The following is an 18,013-nucleotide window of genomic DNA, read 5'->3' as shown; positions in this document are numbered from 1 at the left end:
GCTGCCCAGGGAAGTGGTTGAGTCCCCATCCTTGGAGGTATTTAAAAGACATGGCGCTTAGGGACATGGTTTAGTGGTGGACTTGGCAGTGCTAGGTTAATGGTTGGACTTTATGATTTTAAAGGTCTTTTCCCACCTAAATGATTCTAATGATTCTAAATGGTTGAGGTGTTGAGTGGTGTCAGGTGGGCTGCTTTCCCTGGACGGCAGCGGGGGAATCACTGTTTTCCAGCTGAAGGAGCCTGCCTCAAAGAGAGCAGCTTTCACAGTAACCAAAAACAAGAACTGCACTTAAGCTGTTTACTCATGCAACGCAATGGTAAATCAAGGCCACAAGCGTGGGGTGCAGCAGGGGTAAAGAATGGAGGAAAACAGTGATTGTGTGGGTGTGGCATGGAAAAAAAATCTAAAAGAAGAAAGGTAGAGACAACAATGAAGAAACACTGGCAGGTAAATTCCCCAGCAGGGTGGAAATCCTCCCTAGCTTTCTAAGACCAGCCTCCAGATGCCGAGAAGGGGGTTGGGCAAGGCGAAACCAGGCTGAGGGGTGCAGCCAGGGCACAGGAGCCAGTTTTTATGAGGTTTGCTCAATGTAAGCATTTAATCTGTAGAAGATGATCACACTAACTCATCTCAGTCTAAGCAATGTAAAAATTTGTGTTTGCTGGCTGCTTGGTGCTTGAGCTGTTTCTTCTGGGCTTTTGCAGGTGGAAAGAGCTGGCTCGTCTCTTACCTCTAGTGTGGCGGAGCCTCTGATGTGTCCTTAATCTGACCCAAGCTAACTGTAAGCGGCTGATACTCTACTCACATTCTTATCCTATTTCTAATGGTCATTATATTCCATTTTCTACATTACCTTATACTAAGTAGAATACTTAGGCTTACTGAAGAAGTTAAGATTGAATGATAGATGTGTAGCTGAAGTGGTTTATTTGCCTGTTACTGTAATTCTTAAAGAGGAATCCAGGAATGAAAAAGGGGGATAAAAGAGAGGACAGGGTAATTTTTATCTTAAAAAATTATAGTAATTTAAATTTTCATTTAAATAAAATTTCTGGAAATTGATGGTGTTTGAAAAAGTGGCAACTTCTGAGCTAACTCTTGAGCACACTGCTGCCTGGCCATATCTGCAGCAGTGAGCTGGGGATTTAGTAACATTGCATGGGAGACATAGGTACCTAAAGCATTGGATCTATAACATACATCATGTAAACCAAAGCATGACCTAATATGGCCAGTTGGAAGTGCAGAACTGGGAGCCATGTCTTAAGATTCACCTATTAAATAAAACAAGGCTCCACTCTGTTGGGGTGGCACAACTTTCAACCTGTTTTGGAATTAAACACCTAAGGCAGCTCTTGCTTGCAAGAGCAAGTTGTAGCACCCTTCTCCGATCACTCCACTCAATGGTCAGATGGCTCCTTCGGGAACCTTTCTCTTCCTAATAGGACCTGAACTCTGCTTCTGTCCCTGATGTCTCCTGATGTCCCACCAGACCATGAGGAGATCTAGATAGGAAATTCTCACTCCTTCCTGCTTAAGCTGTTCTGCTTTGTATGGAATCATTTGGGCCAGAGATGACACCACAGTGCCCGTCTTCATGCTAATCTGGGTTATGTACCTTTAATTACTGATACTTATGTTGCTTCTGTATTAAGTACTTATAAGTGATTGCATATATGTATTTTAATGGTACTAATGCACCCCTCTGGTTGCCTGTGATATATTCTACTTATGTTAAATTGGGTGAGAGATTACAACACACTCGGGCACTGAAACAATAGTTCTAAGGCCACTGAAAACAGGACCTGTGTATCTGGAGAGAAATAATTTTGCTGAATTTGGAAAACAGTGTTTAAACAAAACACAGGGAGTTGGACAAAGCCAAATAAACCAGTTTAGGGAAAGTCCTACAGAATTCTGTCAGGCCACATGGGATATTAGAGAAGTATCTGGAAATGCAAATTCACAGTGTGAGGAAATAGTTACAATACTTATGCTGAAATACATAATACTTATTTTCTGTTTGGTCCTGCTTCTCTCTCTTGTAACTGAATAGATGGAACTGGATACCTGAAGTTCTGAATATTTTCAGGATTACTCTCAGCTGTAATTAATAGAAAAAGACAGTAAGTCTCATTTCTACTGAGCCTGCCACCACAGCACTTCTTTCCAGGTGGTGACTGTAAGAACCAGCATCAGGATTTAGACATGTTTGCCCCCAGTTTACATGTCTCAACGTGTGTCTAATGTGGATACTTCACTTATAATACCGTTGTTGTAGCTTGTTGATGCAGGTGGGGAACACCTAGGGTTTTGTGGATGCTGTCAGCTTAGGCCTCTGTTTGTCCATATACATAGAAGGCTGAGATATTTTATATTGAAGTTACTGAAGCAAGGCCTAGAACCCAGTGACAGTTTAGGTGCCAGCTGAGCCAGTTTCACATTGTGAATAAAAACTTGAGAAGTGGCTGCAGCAGCAGGTAAGCAGGACTGCTATCCTTTCATGGCTATAGTCTTCAAGCATCTTTTTGTTTAATATATAATGTACATTTCAGCATGGAAGCAAGGTATTCGCTGCTCCTTGTTGAACAGTCAACTGCTGCTAACAAGTGGTCACAAATTTACAGAAGTGTTTTTTGCAAAAGCTCTTGCCAAGTTATGGTTGAAAATCCAACCTGGAACTTTTTTTAGTTCGGTGCATTGACTTTATCACTGAACAATGCTCACACGCTATTATTACAACTGTAGGCTTGCTTCTGGATTAAATCTTTTTGATTCAGTTACTAAAAACCTTGAAGTTTAAAATGTGTAAATCACAGGACTCTATAAAAGATGCCAGTATATTCAGCTACTCTGCTTGTGTAACTCAGAGAGAAAAGAAACAGTTAATGCAGTCATATTTTCTGTAGCACTGTGCTGACATCTTCAAATGCCTTCGTGCACAGAGGAAGTAATGCGGTTCCAAATGATGCAGATGAGCATGTTTTATTTTGATGACAAAAGGCACATCTACACAACCACCTCATCTTGTTCTGTCACTTGCAAGAAACGACAGAAACTAAAACAAAAGTTGTCTTTCTGCCAAGTTGTCTTTCTGCCAAGGTTAAGTGTTAAGCAGAGACCTGTTTTCTGTTGTTCCGTTGTCTTATGCAAGTCACATACTCATAGCGGGCTAGACACCTAACAGGCACCATAAGGGATTAGGAAAGAGGGAAAAAGAAAAGATATCCTCTCCCCTATACACATGAAAACACCAAAAATTAGCAACAATTACTTACAGAATTTTACTGTGTCCTAGATTTATGCAGCTTTTTTAAATTAAGTACTGAGATAGATACCTAATTTTAAGCATATTACTAATTTCAAGAAAATACCATATATGAAGGTTCATTTATAGAAGGTCAGTAAATGCTTTAACAGATTTTGTAACAAATAGTCATTTGTCTCATATTTTGATAACGACTGCAACAGGTTAATAGGCTGTTTATTACCATGGTTTATCACTAGCTATGATGTCTTCTGCTGATGTGCTTGTAACATTGCCAATGTATCCCACTCCATTTTCAACATGCTAATAAAATACATTAATAATGTGCAATCTTTATAAGCCCCCTTAAAATGCAACCAGGATATAATCTGTATTGAAATAAGACCCAAACAGGTGCTCTCTCTTGTATTTAATGGAGTGGATTTAATACTGAAAAAAGTGCTTCCAGCCAAAGAACAGGCGCTTGTGTGTGCTGGTTGTGCAAATGACATTTGCCAGTTGTAATGAACTCAGGCTGTGAAATTCTAATAGCCACTGAAGGTTATCTATGGCGAATGACTAATGCCTTCTAAATTAAGGTCTATAATTGCACTGTAGTGATTAATGCATTAAATTACTGATTTCTTACATGTAAGACACTTACCAAATGTGTATCTTATTGTACCTCTGGGCTCACCTATAATGTACAATAGGCAGGTGAAATACACGATCATTTCCCACAGGCGGCTTCTAAAGCGGGCTTCCACCCACGCAAGATCAACGCTGTAATAAGGTCATTATTTCTGGAGACACACATTTTCATGTCTTGCATAGGTAATGACATGAAGTTCCTTTACTTTATGAGTCTCAGTTAGAATTAGCATATTAAATACCAGGAATTATTTGATTTTTTCCCCACCTGGATTTCACAACAACATAGGAAAATCTGTGATCTTCTTAATAAACCTCCAGCTTTAAAGAAAAAAAAAAAATCCAGCATGGGTTGTGTTGAGTGTTTGGGGAATTATTAAAGTGTTTTAGAAAGCTTTTATCAAAGCAGTGAACTCAACAGTTTGTCCACAGAATGGATAGAATAAGACAAGATGAATTTCTAGATGTACAAAGGTAATTATTCTCCCTTTAGGCATATAGAAGGATCCAAAATGAGCCTCTGCAAGTGAATTTTTTCCTAGTTTAGGTAGCATTGATTTTGATCTGAGTGTGCTACCGTGAGCCTCATTCTTAGTGACTGAAGACTTCGGAGAGGCAGGTTTTTGCATTTATATGCCTTTATAGCCTTGGCTACCACTGAGTCCAATTACAAATATGACTGTGTTAACTTGAGAAGAGAAAAGCAAGATCAGTAAAGTCTAACTGAGCAAAGTTTGATCAATTGATGAAAGTGCTCTATCAGTCTCAACGTAAGAATAATTCAACATATTACATTTTAGCTTGAAAATGCCAGTATTTTCATTTTAACACATGTTGCAACCAAAGTTTCATCTGTTGAAGTTAGCATGGTCAGATGTTGGCAAAAAAAGCTCAGAGCTGTTCTTACTGTGCCTTGGATTCTGAAAAATAAGGCAAAAATACACAAAAGGGTAATGTCTGCGAAACTGATTCAGCCCGCTCTGCTTCTCTCCAAGGCCTGAGTAGGTTGTAGGAGAAAAATGTGCTCCCACACTTTATATATTTATAAATATATAAATAAAAAAAATATTTATAAATATATAAATAAAAAAAATACAGCCCCGGATTGTCTGACCTCCACAGCTGTACAGGGTAAATCCCTATTTCGGGCCCTGCTGCCAGGCCAGCCAGACACAGCAGCAGCTTCCCCCTGAGGCCACTCCGACTAGAAGGAGACCTTTGTTCAGGCAGCGCCTGCCGGCCAGGCAGCTGTTGCCCCTGTTCTGCAAAGAAAAGCTGACCGGAGCTGAAACCTGGTTTTATACTAACCTAAATACTTTTCAAACTTTGGGACTGTAGTAAATTGGTCTGCGACAGCTTTCATGTTATTGAATCGTCCGGCGTTTGTATGTGAGTGTACGTATGCACGCACTCGTGCAAGCTCAGGTCTCTGCTCAGGTCTCTGCCCACAGAAACCCCCCCGGGAATCACACAGCACATGCAGTATCAGGTAAGACAGGAGAGAGCCCCAAGAAATAATTCCTGCAGTGTTAACAAAAAGGGACGACGAAGATAAAACAAAATCCACTGGCAACACCAAAAGAAATGTCCCGTGAAATTGAAAATTGTACATGCTGACAATATGCCAAGGTTCTGCAATTGGGATTTAAAAGTCAGCACCTCCACGACAGCCTCGTGACTCCTGTTGCACTCGAGATATATGTCAGTTAACAACAGCGTATTCAGCTGGAGTGGCTGGATTGCTCCATTCTGACCACTTCTCCAAATGTGAAAATGACAGATGAATTGCAACATGTCATGTTGTGCCACTCAAAAACACAAAGGGTGAGGAGAGCATAAAAACAGCACATCACTTCTTGCACTCCCAGGAACATTATTCTTTTAAGGATCTCCAAAGTGGTTTATTAGCAAAGCATGTAATATCCTAGAGAAAAAGTCCTTAACATTTTTTTCACATGGAAAGATGCCTGCAGGCATCAGAATAATAATCGGAAGTCTTGATACTAGATCACATTTTTACCAAGAATCAGGAGGAAGTCATCTTCTACCCAAATTCAAGAGGGAGGACTGCTGGGTGGCCACACGTGTTCCCGGGCTGGCTGGGAGCCCCTCAGCTGCTGCTGCCTCTGGTACCTACGCCCAGGGCAGGAGAGGCCCCGGAGTAGTGCAGATAGCAGGACTGGCCACCATGAAGCTGTGCCGGAGGCCACGCTTCCCGGTGGCGCCCTGCCACTGCAGCCTTCTCTGGAGGGGTGACCTGCCACTCAGCCTCCTGCCCCACAGCAGGTAATCCCATCGACTGGGGTCTCACCTGCCAGATAGAAAAACAGAGCAGTTGTGCTGCACCTCACTCAGTGCCCAGTTTAGCCAAGCTCCAACCAGTGCTGCTTGCACTTCTGCTTTTATGCTGACAGCAGGCTGCTGGCCAGGAGTAGCTGGAGAAAGTGCTTGGAGCGGGAGGTGGCTCAGCAGATGTCACATTGCTTCTGGCTTCATCCATACCTGAGAGTCCAAGCTTTCCAACATGAAATGTATTTCACTTTTGTATGGCCTCTTCCTGTATTTCTCCTACCTGTTTTGACTTGACAGCAGTTTCTGCTCATTTTGTGCTATCAGCACAAGCCCTAAAACACTGCTCTTATCTACACCTGTTCCTGCCATGGAAAGTGCTGCCTAAGGAAGAGAGATGCTGCAGAGGCTAAGCTTCTGTGACTCGCTGCCTGTGAAGCAACCATCACATCACAAATCATGTTTGCCTGAAAATAGCATGCTTGCCATTTTCAGTAACCCCACAAATTGCTGATATTTTTAGTTTACTTTGTACATTTGAGAAAATTTTGTGTCTAGTCACCTTTGCTACTGGTTTTCCCAGCCAGTGTACTGGTATTTGCATTGACAGAGCTGTGTGGGTCAAGACCTGGTACAGATGGGCTACAACAGCATAAACTTGTGTCTCTTTTGCAGTAGTGTATATGGTGCAAATCAACAAACAGCCTTCAGCAGTGAACAGCTGGTGTTTTTAAGAGAGCAGAATCAATTCTCCATGACCATGCCAAGGGTAAAGCAGTTGCTCAAGTAGAGCATTTCCCAGTTATCACAAATTTGTGCTTCTGAATTTTTTTGCATTTCCTGCCTTCTTAGAATTATATAGAAACAGTTGGGTTTGGCATCCGCACATGTGAGTCCATCTACATTTGGAATTTAAAATCTATTGCAACCTGCTTGGCATCAGTTTCCCTGTAAGCTGTCAACGTATTCTTATTGCTCTCCACAGTTCTCCATTTCTTTCTCTGTGTCCCCGCTAATTAAAGCCTTAGCTCATTTTCCTTTTAAGGTCCAAACTCTCTTCACTCTGTAAAAGAGAAAAATATTAATCAAATGTCAAAGGTCTTCAAACTGTTGTATTTGTGTTGCAGCCTGTGATGATTACACAGGACTCTCTCTGACCAGCAGCCGGGGGTGTATGCCTTTCTCACTCAGTAAACAAATCTTTTCCACAGAGCTTAAATAGTAATTGCATGGCATAGGTTGTTTCTTTCCGCAAACGCACTTAGGAACACATCTTGCATTAAGCTTTGAGATTTCAATGCAATCATGGGCTTATATTTTTCTGGTTTACATGCTGGTTTTTCGTTCCAGGGTCCTAATTCTGAACATGAGATTTGGCTGCCCTGTTGTGAACTTCTTATTCTTCCAAGTGCATGACTAATCTGAACAGAAAAATGAATGCACAGGGACAACACAACAACAAGGCTACTCCTAAGCTTGTTTTTTTTGTTTAGGGTTTTTCTAATTTGTTTAGTTTTCAATGGCACTCACTTTGGAGCCAGCGTGAGTTGCAAATAACTCACTACCTCATACAGCTGGGTCTGAAGAACGTGCTGATACAATGATCTGATAGTGTTGTATGCTGCTGATGCAAAAACCTAAGAGGACAAACCAAGGAAAAGAAACGATAAAGCATTGCTGCAGGGGGAGGCCCATTCTGCCATGGACTGTAAATATACCGGGTTCAGTGGGGGCTGCAGTGCCCAGCGTACCTGCGCGGGCAGGAGCAGCAGCGTGGGCAGCACAAGATGGCACGGGGGGGCATCCCCATTGCATGCAAAGGCATTGGCCTCCCTGTTCTCATGTCCTTCACAGATGTGGCTACAGGATGTGCTGATGTTGTGTGCTGCAAGCATGGGTGCTGTCAGAGACCCAAGGCCCACTGTCATTTCTTGCTGATTATTTGGGAAAAAAGTCCCCTTTCTACATACTGTGTGTTCAGTCTTGGACCACAGAAGTCAAATGCATGGGGTTCAGTCTTCTTTTGGGCTAATTATCATTTAATTTCTTGAGAAAGGATACCCACTACCTTTTCTTCTGAAGAAACCCAAAATCTAAATTTATCTTGGGTGATATATTTTTTTTTATAATTATTTACAGTTTTTAAATTATGTAGTGAAAAAAGGCATTTAGAAGATGAGACAGAGTGGCAGGCTGTTGTTCTTGCCAGGGCTGCAAACAAACTGAGGCAATGCCCCTTGTGCTGGAAACCAACAGGCAAACCTGTGAGGATGAAATCACATTTTAAAACTGAATTTGGAAGGCAGAAAATCCTCTCAAGAAAATCTGTTTGCGTTAATGGATGGAAGTAATTTCCTCCCTTGTTATATATTCTAAAGCAGGCAGATATTTGATTTCCATCTGCTGTCTCCTAGTGACATAAAATATGGTTTGGTGACACGGTCTCAATGAAGAAACTGAAGGTCAGGGACCAATTAATCACTTTCTCGCTCATAATTTAATACGAAGATATTTAGGATACTTAGGCATCCAAAGATGAAGACAGCACCGTGCTGGATTTAAAAGAGGTGAACTGTCTTGCTTTCATTTGCTTGTCAGTGCCTAGAGCAGCCAAAGGCTATTGATGACCTGTTGCATGGCCCTATGTTGTGAAGGCTTAAATGAATGCAGAGTACCACAATGCACCCAGACTCAAATCATTGCAAATGGTGTAATGGAAGTAAAATCAGAGAGCTGGGTGAAGATTCCAGAGTCCAGTTTTGCTCTAAAGGAGTGTAATGCTAAACCCCTCCTTCCCTTGGATGGGAGCACATGGCCTTTCTTCTGCTTCTGGAAATCAGGAGATGGGGACTCCCGACTGCACAGTCAGAAAGAGCGCGTTGCTGAAAGGGGCCCAGTGGTCCCAGTTCCCATCCATTTCACTGGAAGCTGAGAGCAGTGCGTATATCCAGAGCCTCCTGTCTGCAACGGCTTCTAGATTCAAGATTTCAGGGAATAGGAGACTGCCAGACCAGAGAAAACTGACATTAAACTACCTTTAATGATGCCTCTTCTTGGCAATTCTTCCCCCACTTTTTCCATAAAACAGAGAGAACATTATGATCTAAGCCTTGTTGTAGATATGTCTATCTATCTCCAGTAAGATTTATCACTCTTTAAGAGAGAGAGCCTTTATTTAAGGCCCTACAGAGGGACCTGGACAGGCTGGATTGATGGGCTGAGGCCAACTGTATGAGGTTCAACAAAGCTCAGTGCTGGGTCCTGCACTTGGGTCACAACAACCCCATGCAATGCTACAGGCTGGGGGAAGAGTGGCTGGAAAGCTGCCCAGTGGAAAAGGACCTGGGGGTGTTGGTCAACAGCCGGCTGAATATGAGCCAGCAGTATGCCCAGGTGGCCAAGAAGGCCAACAGCATCCTGGCTTGTATCAGGAATAGTGTGGCCAGCAGGACTAGGGAAGCGATCGTCCCCCTGTACTCGGCACTGGTAAGGCCGTACCTCGATTACTGTGTTCAGTTTTGGGCCCTTCACTACAAGAAGGACATCGAGGTGCTGGAGCGTGTCCAGAGAAGGGCAACGAAGCTGGTGAAAGGTCTAGAGCACAAGTCTTAGGAGGAGCAGCTGAGGGAGCTGGGGTTGTTTAGCCTGGAGAAGAGGAGGCTGAGGGGAGACCTTATCGCTCTCTACAACTACCTGAAAGGAGGTTGTAGCAAGGTGGAGGTCGGTCTCTTCTCCCAAGTAACAAGCAATAGCATAAAAGGAAATGGCCTCAAGTTGTGCCAGGAGAGGTTTAGATTGGATATTAGGAAAAACTTCTTCACCAAAAGAAAGCATTGGAACAGGCTGCCCAGGGAAGTGGTTGAGTCCCCATCCTTGGAGGTATTTAAAAGACATGGCGCTTAGGGACATGGTTTAGTGGTGGACTTGGCAGTGCTGGGTTAACGGTTGGACTTGATGATCTTAAAGGTCTTTTCTAACCTGAACGATTCTATGATTCTATGACTGCCCAGCCCAGCACCATAAGCCTAACTGAAATGCTGGACTCTTTACAGCTGCCATGATGTCTTTTTCAATGCCAGGCTTCAGCACTCCTGTAGCTGTATCTAAGCTGCACACTGCTGCAATGTGAATGGATACGTAAGTGAACCTGGTAAGTGACTGTGGCACTTCTCCTCCCACGTGGTTGCCCAAAACCCAATGAAAAAACAGGCAGTGGGTGTACAAGCAGGCAGCTGACTTCGCCAGTTGGACTAACCCTCATTTTTGCTGCAGCACTTCAGTAAAAGCCAATTATACCAAACTTCAGGAATGTCTATATCAGTGATAGATGGCAGACGTTTATAGTCTTCATCAGTGAACAGGCTAAGCTAAGCTAAATTGTTCTGCTAAACTTCTTAGTAAGTAATTAACCCTAAATTATCAACAAGCGGCAGCTATGGTAATGGTTATGAAAGAAATAACAATCGGTTGCACAGTTACTAATACGAGAGCACTGAATAAGGCAGACGAACAGCATGTGCTGCCATAGAATTAATAGAAGGGACAACGGTGGCAAGTGCGATCTCCCGCAGGGTGGTACAGTTCCAGGGGGCTGAGAGAGCTGCTGAAAGACACTTGCTTTGGCAAGAGCAGCATGTACTCAGCAGTAGTCAGGATGGAAGTCAGAAGCGGATAGTAATAAGGAGCATTAAAAATAAATCTAGCCTAATTAGGTTAAAAAAGAAAAACCAAACATGTGAACCTGACAGCTCAGCAACTGGCAACTGTTTAGTTCGAGCAGTTATCCTGGTGACAAGAAATTCGTACTGGAGCACCAGGAAGCGGACAGATGAAGTGACCTGCTGTGCACCCTGTGCTCCCTTACTGGACCGTATCGGTGCCCAGTTTCTGAAGCTGTGAGCTCACCAGTTTTAGAAAGGAGGGTCTCTTTAAAATGCCTTACCTTGAAACACCCTAAAATATTAGCTAATTCTGAAAAATCTTGGCTACTGTGTTTGTATAGGAGCATTCATGTGCACCTGTGAATTCTGGGCCAATGCAAGATTGTGAGCTGACAGGTTTGGGACTGAGGCATATAGATACATCAAGCATGTAGTAATGTGGGCTCCCCTCAGTGTCTCTCTCTAACCATTTTCATGGACCATTTGTCAGCAGAGTGAAGGGCTCCATGTCCCTTCTTGTCCTCTCTGCTGAGAAAGTAAATGAGGAAGGCAAGTAAGAGCAACCTCTTGTGAGGGGGGGGACATGTCCTGCTGAGTACTGCACTGCAATTAAGCAACTTGTTTCACTTCCCAGCATGGCTGAGGTGGCAGGATGAAACTGGAACAACAGTATTAGATTTAAAAAAAAAAAAAAGAAAGAAAGAGAGTAGAAGGATAAGCAGCAGGGAAACAGAAGGCAAACACAGTAAAATGGAAAAAGTAGATCCAAACCAAAACCAAGGCCCTTATTGCAAGCAGAACCAGTCTGACCACTGAAATGCAGAGGTGATGGAAAAGAGCTGCTGGACCCCCGAACGAAGAAGCTTGTCTTCCTTCCCTGCCTCTTGACTTTCTTTTGAACTGGTTGTATTAAGGAAACAGTTCCCTCTGTTCTTACTGGAGAACATGGGGAACTTATCCATGTACCCCCTGGACTCCATTAAAATTTAAGTGGCTTTTCTTACTTCTCTAAGTTTCTGTGTAATATATTTTATCAGATGAATCCAGTTTTCCTGGGTTACAAAATGTCCCCAGGTAGCAGCTCCCCCGGCCCTGCAGGACAGTCCCTTTGCCATGCTGAGGAAAGCTGCCTCAAGTATCCCAGTTGGCCTTATGTGTCCAGTTTCTGTATGGGGTCTGTGTGAGCTATTAAAAGGCTGCTCTGATTCCTGGACAGCAAATAATTCAATCTCAAGCTAACGCCCTTTCTGTTATTGTTAAATAACATATTTTACTGTCCTGGAAAACGTAGGGCTGGAAGAATGGTACTATATAATGGTGACAAGAGAAATCTTACAAGGCATGAAAGAAGTTACATACACTATTCTGGCGGAAAAGGATTTGTCTGTCTGTGCCATCGTGCAATTCCTTCGGCAACCGTGTCAAAGGGACTGGACTTGCCCTTGACAATGGGAGGTGCTCCTGGCTTTGGGGCAGATGTTTACTTGCTTTCTAGTTCTTCTTGCCCTGGAATCCTCCCTGAGAATCCACAGCAGACCAAGAACAGTAGCTCGGGATGTGCTTCTCTCATCTGTGCTACTCCTCCTCTGACAGCTGATGTGGTAAGCTATGCTACCATCTGCAGCACAGCGCAGATAAGAATAAACAGCTTTTGTGGCACGGGAAGCAAGTTTTGCATAAACATGACAATGGTCTCTGTGCTCCAGTGCCTGAGCTGCTGTTTTTCCTTGAACTCAATAGGTGTCTTCAGATAATTGCTGAGAGGATTTACTTCATCTAATGTGCAAGGAGTATTAGAAGGGCTGCATTCATTTAGCTGCCTAAGACAGACACGAAGACCAGAAAATCCCAAATTTGGATTTGTCACAGAACAAAATTCTGAAATCAATGTCACTTTAATGTAACAGGGTTTAATTCACAGGATTTTACTGGAGTTCAGCCCACGCTACACGAAAAGCTTCTGTTGGTGGAATAGAGAGTATTTCTGGCTGTGATTTTGATGACTGCTGATCAGTTTGACCAGTACCATCACTTTGGAATTAGTCTATATGAGCAAAACCATGCATCAGCCAAGTTTAGTTCTCACAAACTGGAAATCACATTGAAACAGAATGAGAAGGGGCCCCAAAGCTCACATAGTGCATCCCACTCCAGTGTTTTCCTGGCCCCTCTTTATTTAAAACAGTCTTTAAAAATCTCTCATAACGGAGGTTTTTGACAGCTTCCTCAGACCGTTTCTCCTTGCTTGTTACCATCCCTGTGGCTAGAAGGTTTTTGCTAATATCTAACCTAATTCTCTCAAGCTGCAATTAAGCCTATTGTTCTTGTCCTACTTATATGGATAATTCCCTTCTCCTTTGCAAAATATGCTTCTTATAGAAAACCAAATTTCTGTGTCCCCTTTGGTCTTCTGTTGTTCACACCGAACGCCTCATGATCTCTAACATGACCTGTGAGGACAGGCTCTTCCAAGCTCCTAATAATTCTTGATTCTCTCTGCTTGGCTTCCTTCCAGCTACTTCTCATTTCCCTTGAAGAGGAAAAAATTTGCTCAGCATTTGACACAATGCTCTAGCTGAGGCCTTACTAGTGCTGGGTGGAGCTGCAGGATTGCTTCATGCATTTATAAGTTATAGTTCTGTGTAAACATCCCTGCATTGACATTTAACATTTTCACAACAGCCAGGTCCTGTTGACTCACACTCAGGTTGTGACTCACTCCCTGCAGAGCTGCTGCGAGACCTTGGATCCCCGCCTTTCCCCCAGCATGCTGCAGGTCAAGCCCTCATTTGTAAGTCAGTGTTGAAGGCTGACACATTGCTCCTCCTCCTTTTTCATTTTTAGAAATATTGGCACACTGTAGTTCTTGTTTTTCTTTCCTGGAGTTCTCAGTACATACCCTTTGCTCCCTCTGCTGAAGGCACACGGGTTGTCCATCTTGACTAACGTGCTGCTTCTTCCCTCACCAACAAGGGTTTTCCTGGTTTTTTTTTTATCACATCCCATTAGCTTAAGCAAAAACAGCTTATGATCTGCATAAGACTCACTCATCCTCCCATCTGGTTGCATTTGCATGGCAAACATACTGTCATCATCTTACCAGCTCTCCAGTCTCTCAGGGCCCTAAGTGTATCCGCCCTCCTGAAGGTTTGGCTGCCAGGGCTCAGGGAGTGCTCGAGGTTGACCTGAGGTCTTAGGCCTGGGAGCTGCGGGGTTCTCCATGCTGGCAGGGCAGCTGGGGAGCTGGGCAGGCTGGGGGGCACCTGGGGGCAGCCCTCAGCCCAGGGCATCAGCTCGTGGGTCAGGGCACATGTACAGATCCCAGGGCAGGCAGACATCTTATGAGAATTCAAGGCCCATGTGAAAAAAAAAACAAACCAGCAGAAACAGTCCTCTCTTTCCTCTCAAATATTCAAGCATGCAATAACCCCAAACTCAATGAATCCCCCCAAAACACCCTTTCAAGAAGTCTTACACATCATAAGCAAAAAATGGTAAAAACCTCTTTTACCTTTGCAAGTTATATTTAGTGCGATGCTATCAAAGGACTATCAAGCAATATTAATACATCAATGTTTTCTAGTGTATTTGCAGTTCTGCACTTTTTAAAATAAAATGGTCTAATAAGCCATAAATTTACATTTCTTAAGTTACCCCGTCTGGCTCCCTTAACAAAATGACTGCAATACAATACATAGAGCAGTGTAAATCTGTAAAACCGTAGAGCTCCAAATATTAATCTGAAGCTTTCCTAGCAGAAATTAATAAATGGAAGTCCAGAAATTTAATAAGGAATGAAATTTCACAAGCTGTTAAAAGACCAGCAAAGACAGGTTTCATAATATTTTATAGGGCATCTAAAGTAAGTTCAATACTTTTCAATGACATTATGAAACAAAAATCACTTAACTGGCTGTAGGCTTGAGACGTGCTTCAGTTCAAGGCTGGTATTTCAGCACTCTTGTCTTGTTTGCTGGGGCGACAATCCTCAACTTCAGTTGGTAGTGCAAACACCTCTGGGAAGCATGGGACCTAAAAAGGAAGCGGGTAGCAAAGAAAATACTAACACCCAATAGATATGGCTCTGGGATAAACCTGAAGATACGATTGCAATTGAGACAATTTCAGCAGAAAAAATTGTAAATCTTATGTAAGCAAGAATGGAGGATAATGTGGAATATGTCTTATCTTTCAATATCAATCACTACATTCTCATCAATGATACCGTAGAATAATTGAGATTATTGTAATAATTGCCTCTCCATTACACAGTTTTTTGTCTCCATTTGCTTCTTGCTGTCATATACAGTTGCTGACAGGATGCTAATAAACACTTTCTTGAATGGTTGCAGCACATCTATCGTTCTACTAGCCTGACTAGTGGGGCCACTAGATGCTACCACAATACAAATAAAGAATTACAGTCATTAAAAAATAACAGAGCAACTTGTAGTGGTCCTCTGTTTAGAGCAATAGAGATATTATTGGTTTACTTTGTACATAAAATCAGAACTCAGTCTCATTTTTTCCTTTGGTTCGGATTAGCCCACATGATGGCAATCTCTATCATTAACATACGGCAAGTTCTTCCTTCAAACACTGCCAGTTTAACATATGTTTCATTTGCGCAATACCAAAAATAAGATGAGAAAATCTGCTTGGCTTTTATTAAATATATGAAACAGCCAGGAATTTTCCTGACAAATAAGGAATAGCCTGTAACACCACAAAGGTGAACCGTTCATACAGGCTTTAGCACAATGCTCTGGCATAGAGGAGGGAAAAGCCAACAGCAGCATCTATAGAAGCCACACCACTGCTGCACCCATTCCACGTGCTGTGCTTAACCAAAACCCCTCTGTCCCTTTGTAGCTGGATAATGACTATAAAGCTGAAAATGCTACAAACCAGGTGTTCTGATGCCGTCTCAGCCTTCAGGTGGGAGCAGGTGAAACAAGTGAGGAAGGGAAAAAAAGGCCAACTACGCACAGTTGGGTAAGTCAAAAGAACTGAAACTGAACTTTATTATTTTTTTAAAAAGTATTCTACAATAATGGCTCAGAATACTACCACAATGTACAGGGACAAGGTAGTGCTCTGGGCTATGACTGTAGATTACTCTAGTGTATATATATATATATTTGTAAGAGCTAAAGAAAGGTTGAAGCAGGGCAGTTCAACATTTCTTAAGCACATACTTCATAATTTTAACATTTTCTAGATCTCTCATATTATAGCAGGATTTATCAAATGCAATGTAGTCACAGAAGTCTTGCATAAATACAAATATTGATACTTTACCTTGAATGTTGTATATGATATAAATTCTGCCTTACCTTTAAAAAAATCTCCAGATCATTATGTGACCTGGGAGTCTTTCCTTTTCTTTCTCTTTAAGAGTTTTTAAATATATATATATATTTATATATATCTGCTATCATACATCAAAGTATATATGAATCCCATCATTTCTGTTATATTTTCTGCAGACATGGTCTGAAACAAAATCACCAACAACTAAATCAAAAGCTTCCTGGTTAACATAGGAAAGCCAAAGAGGATCTTTCCTCTTTTTTTGCATTTCAGTACTAGGATTTTTTTAAACTTGTAAGGATTCTTCATAAACTAGAGGTCCATAGATCTAGTCTTTATAAGCAAATTTACATACTTTGACATGCTTTTGTGAGGCAGTTAGTATCAAAATCCAATAGTATTTCTTACAGAACCATATGACTTTCTGCGATGCAGATATACATTTCATTTCTAAAAAGCCACAGTTCTTTTTCTACATCTGCTCTCATCAAATCCCCAGGATTCATTCATTAAACTGCTGCTGTTCCAAATGCTGATGCTGTTATCCCCGCCGTGGATTAAGATGTACACCCAATCTGGTGACATCATCATGTGAAAGATGGATAAGTAAGAAAATACCCTCCCCAAATCCACAGATAGTCTTTTGTATCTCTAAATCCTCATGATTCATGTCACCCAACAGTGCAGTGCAACGAAGACACGTCTCTGTGCAGGCTAAGGGTCTTCTTCCATCAAAGGAATCTCTAGGGGAAAAAAATAAATAGCATTGATTGCTGATTGTAACTTCCCTTTATACTTTTGCAGAGTATTAGTATTAGCAATTCTGCAAAAATAGAAATGGACATTGCAAAAATCTGAACAACACATACAGTGTCTCCAATTCTAGACCGACCCACTTACGCTCTAACACCTAGGTGAAAATTAACCTTCTAAAACTACCCAGATTTTCTAGAACAAGTTAGGCTCGCAAAAAAACGAAATGCAAACATCCTTTCTACTACATTAATTACTGAATCAGCATTCAGAGTAGGCAGAGACTTTTGCTGGCATTATCATAATTTGTCCCTCCTCCTTCTAGCTGTCCTCTTCCCCTCGTGATGCCATTACAAGTTAGCCCCAACCCTATGAAGCAGTAAGACTTCCTCCACCCAGACCTTCACCCACACTAAATTTAGGACACTGGGCTTTAGCTCTGCTGCCGATAAATCACACAGAGGTTGCTTTGCCTAGTGACTCTCAGTGACTGTGGAGAGCAGGATCACAGCCACTCCTTTTAAATGTCTCCAAGGAAAGCTATCCAGTTTCCTTAACACACTGAGCAGCACACCATACGGCTCTGTCAGAACTCAATGAAATGGTATCAATGCACGCTCATGTGCGATTTAAATGCAGATGATAATATATGGCAATCTCCCTTCTCATACATGGTCCTGTGGGTATGTTCCCCTTATGCTGTGACTCCCATGTCCAGGGCTTAATGTGTACATGCTTTGGACTGAACAGTTTGCTTTATGTGCAGACATGATGAGCTTGTTAATAAAGGCTGCTAATTTTGGCTTAGTATGAAAACATGATTTGCTTTCCATTTGAAGGAGAAAATCCTGTTCTTTGCTGTGAAAGGCATGGCATGTGAGGGAGTTGTGAGTGTAGGAATTGAGAAGCAGATGAACAGACCAACACAGGCAAGATGATGGTTGGTGTCACTGCTGTACACAGGTGCCTGCAGACATCCCTGTTGCTGAGACTGCTGTTATGGGGTCGGGACAGGAACCTTCTGGCCTGGCATTCAAATCCCTTGCACCACAGCTAGCAATGACATATCACAGACACAAAGCTCTATGACCATGGA

General features: G+C 42.3%; 1 protein-coding gene across 1 annotated transcript in view; it reads right to left on the bottom strand.

Moving 5' to 3' along the window:
- Window positions 1–16,730: 16,730 nt before the first annotated feature.
- The window catches only part of SUSD4 (sushi domain containing 4), a 74,290-nt gene continuing 73,007 nt past the window's right edge, over window positions 16,731–18,013 (bottom strand). Inside the window, exon 9 of the mRNA XM_087777052.1 lies at window positions 16,731–16,907. Coding sequence (XP_087633178.1) covers window positions 16,879–16,907 — 29 coding nt within the window. The 3' untranslated portion in view covers window positions 16,731–16,878. The remainder of the gene's footprint in view (window positions 16,908–18,013) is intronic.

Source organism: Nipponia nippon, unplaced genomic scaffold, assembly GCF_047370975.1.
Source record: "Nipponia nippon isolate SJK-2023a ecotype South Korea unplaced genomic scaffold, ASM4737097v1 scaffold_4, whole genome shotgun sequence".
In the NCBI taxonomy this organism is placed as follows: domain Eukaryota; kingdom Metazoa; phylum Chordata; class Aves; order Pelecaniformes; family Threskiornithidae; genus Nipponia; species Nipponia nippon.
Note: the sequence above shows the minus strand (reverse complement) of the source record. Positions and strands in the feature narration are given on the sequence as shown.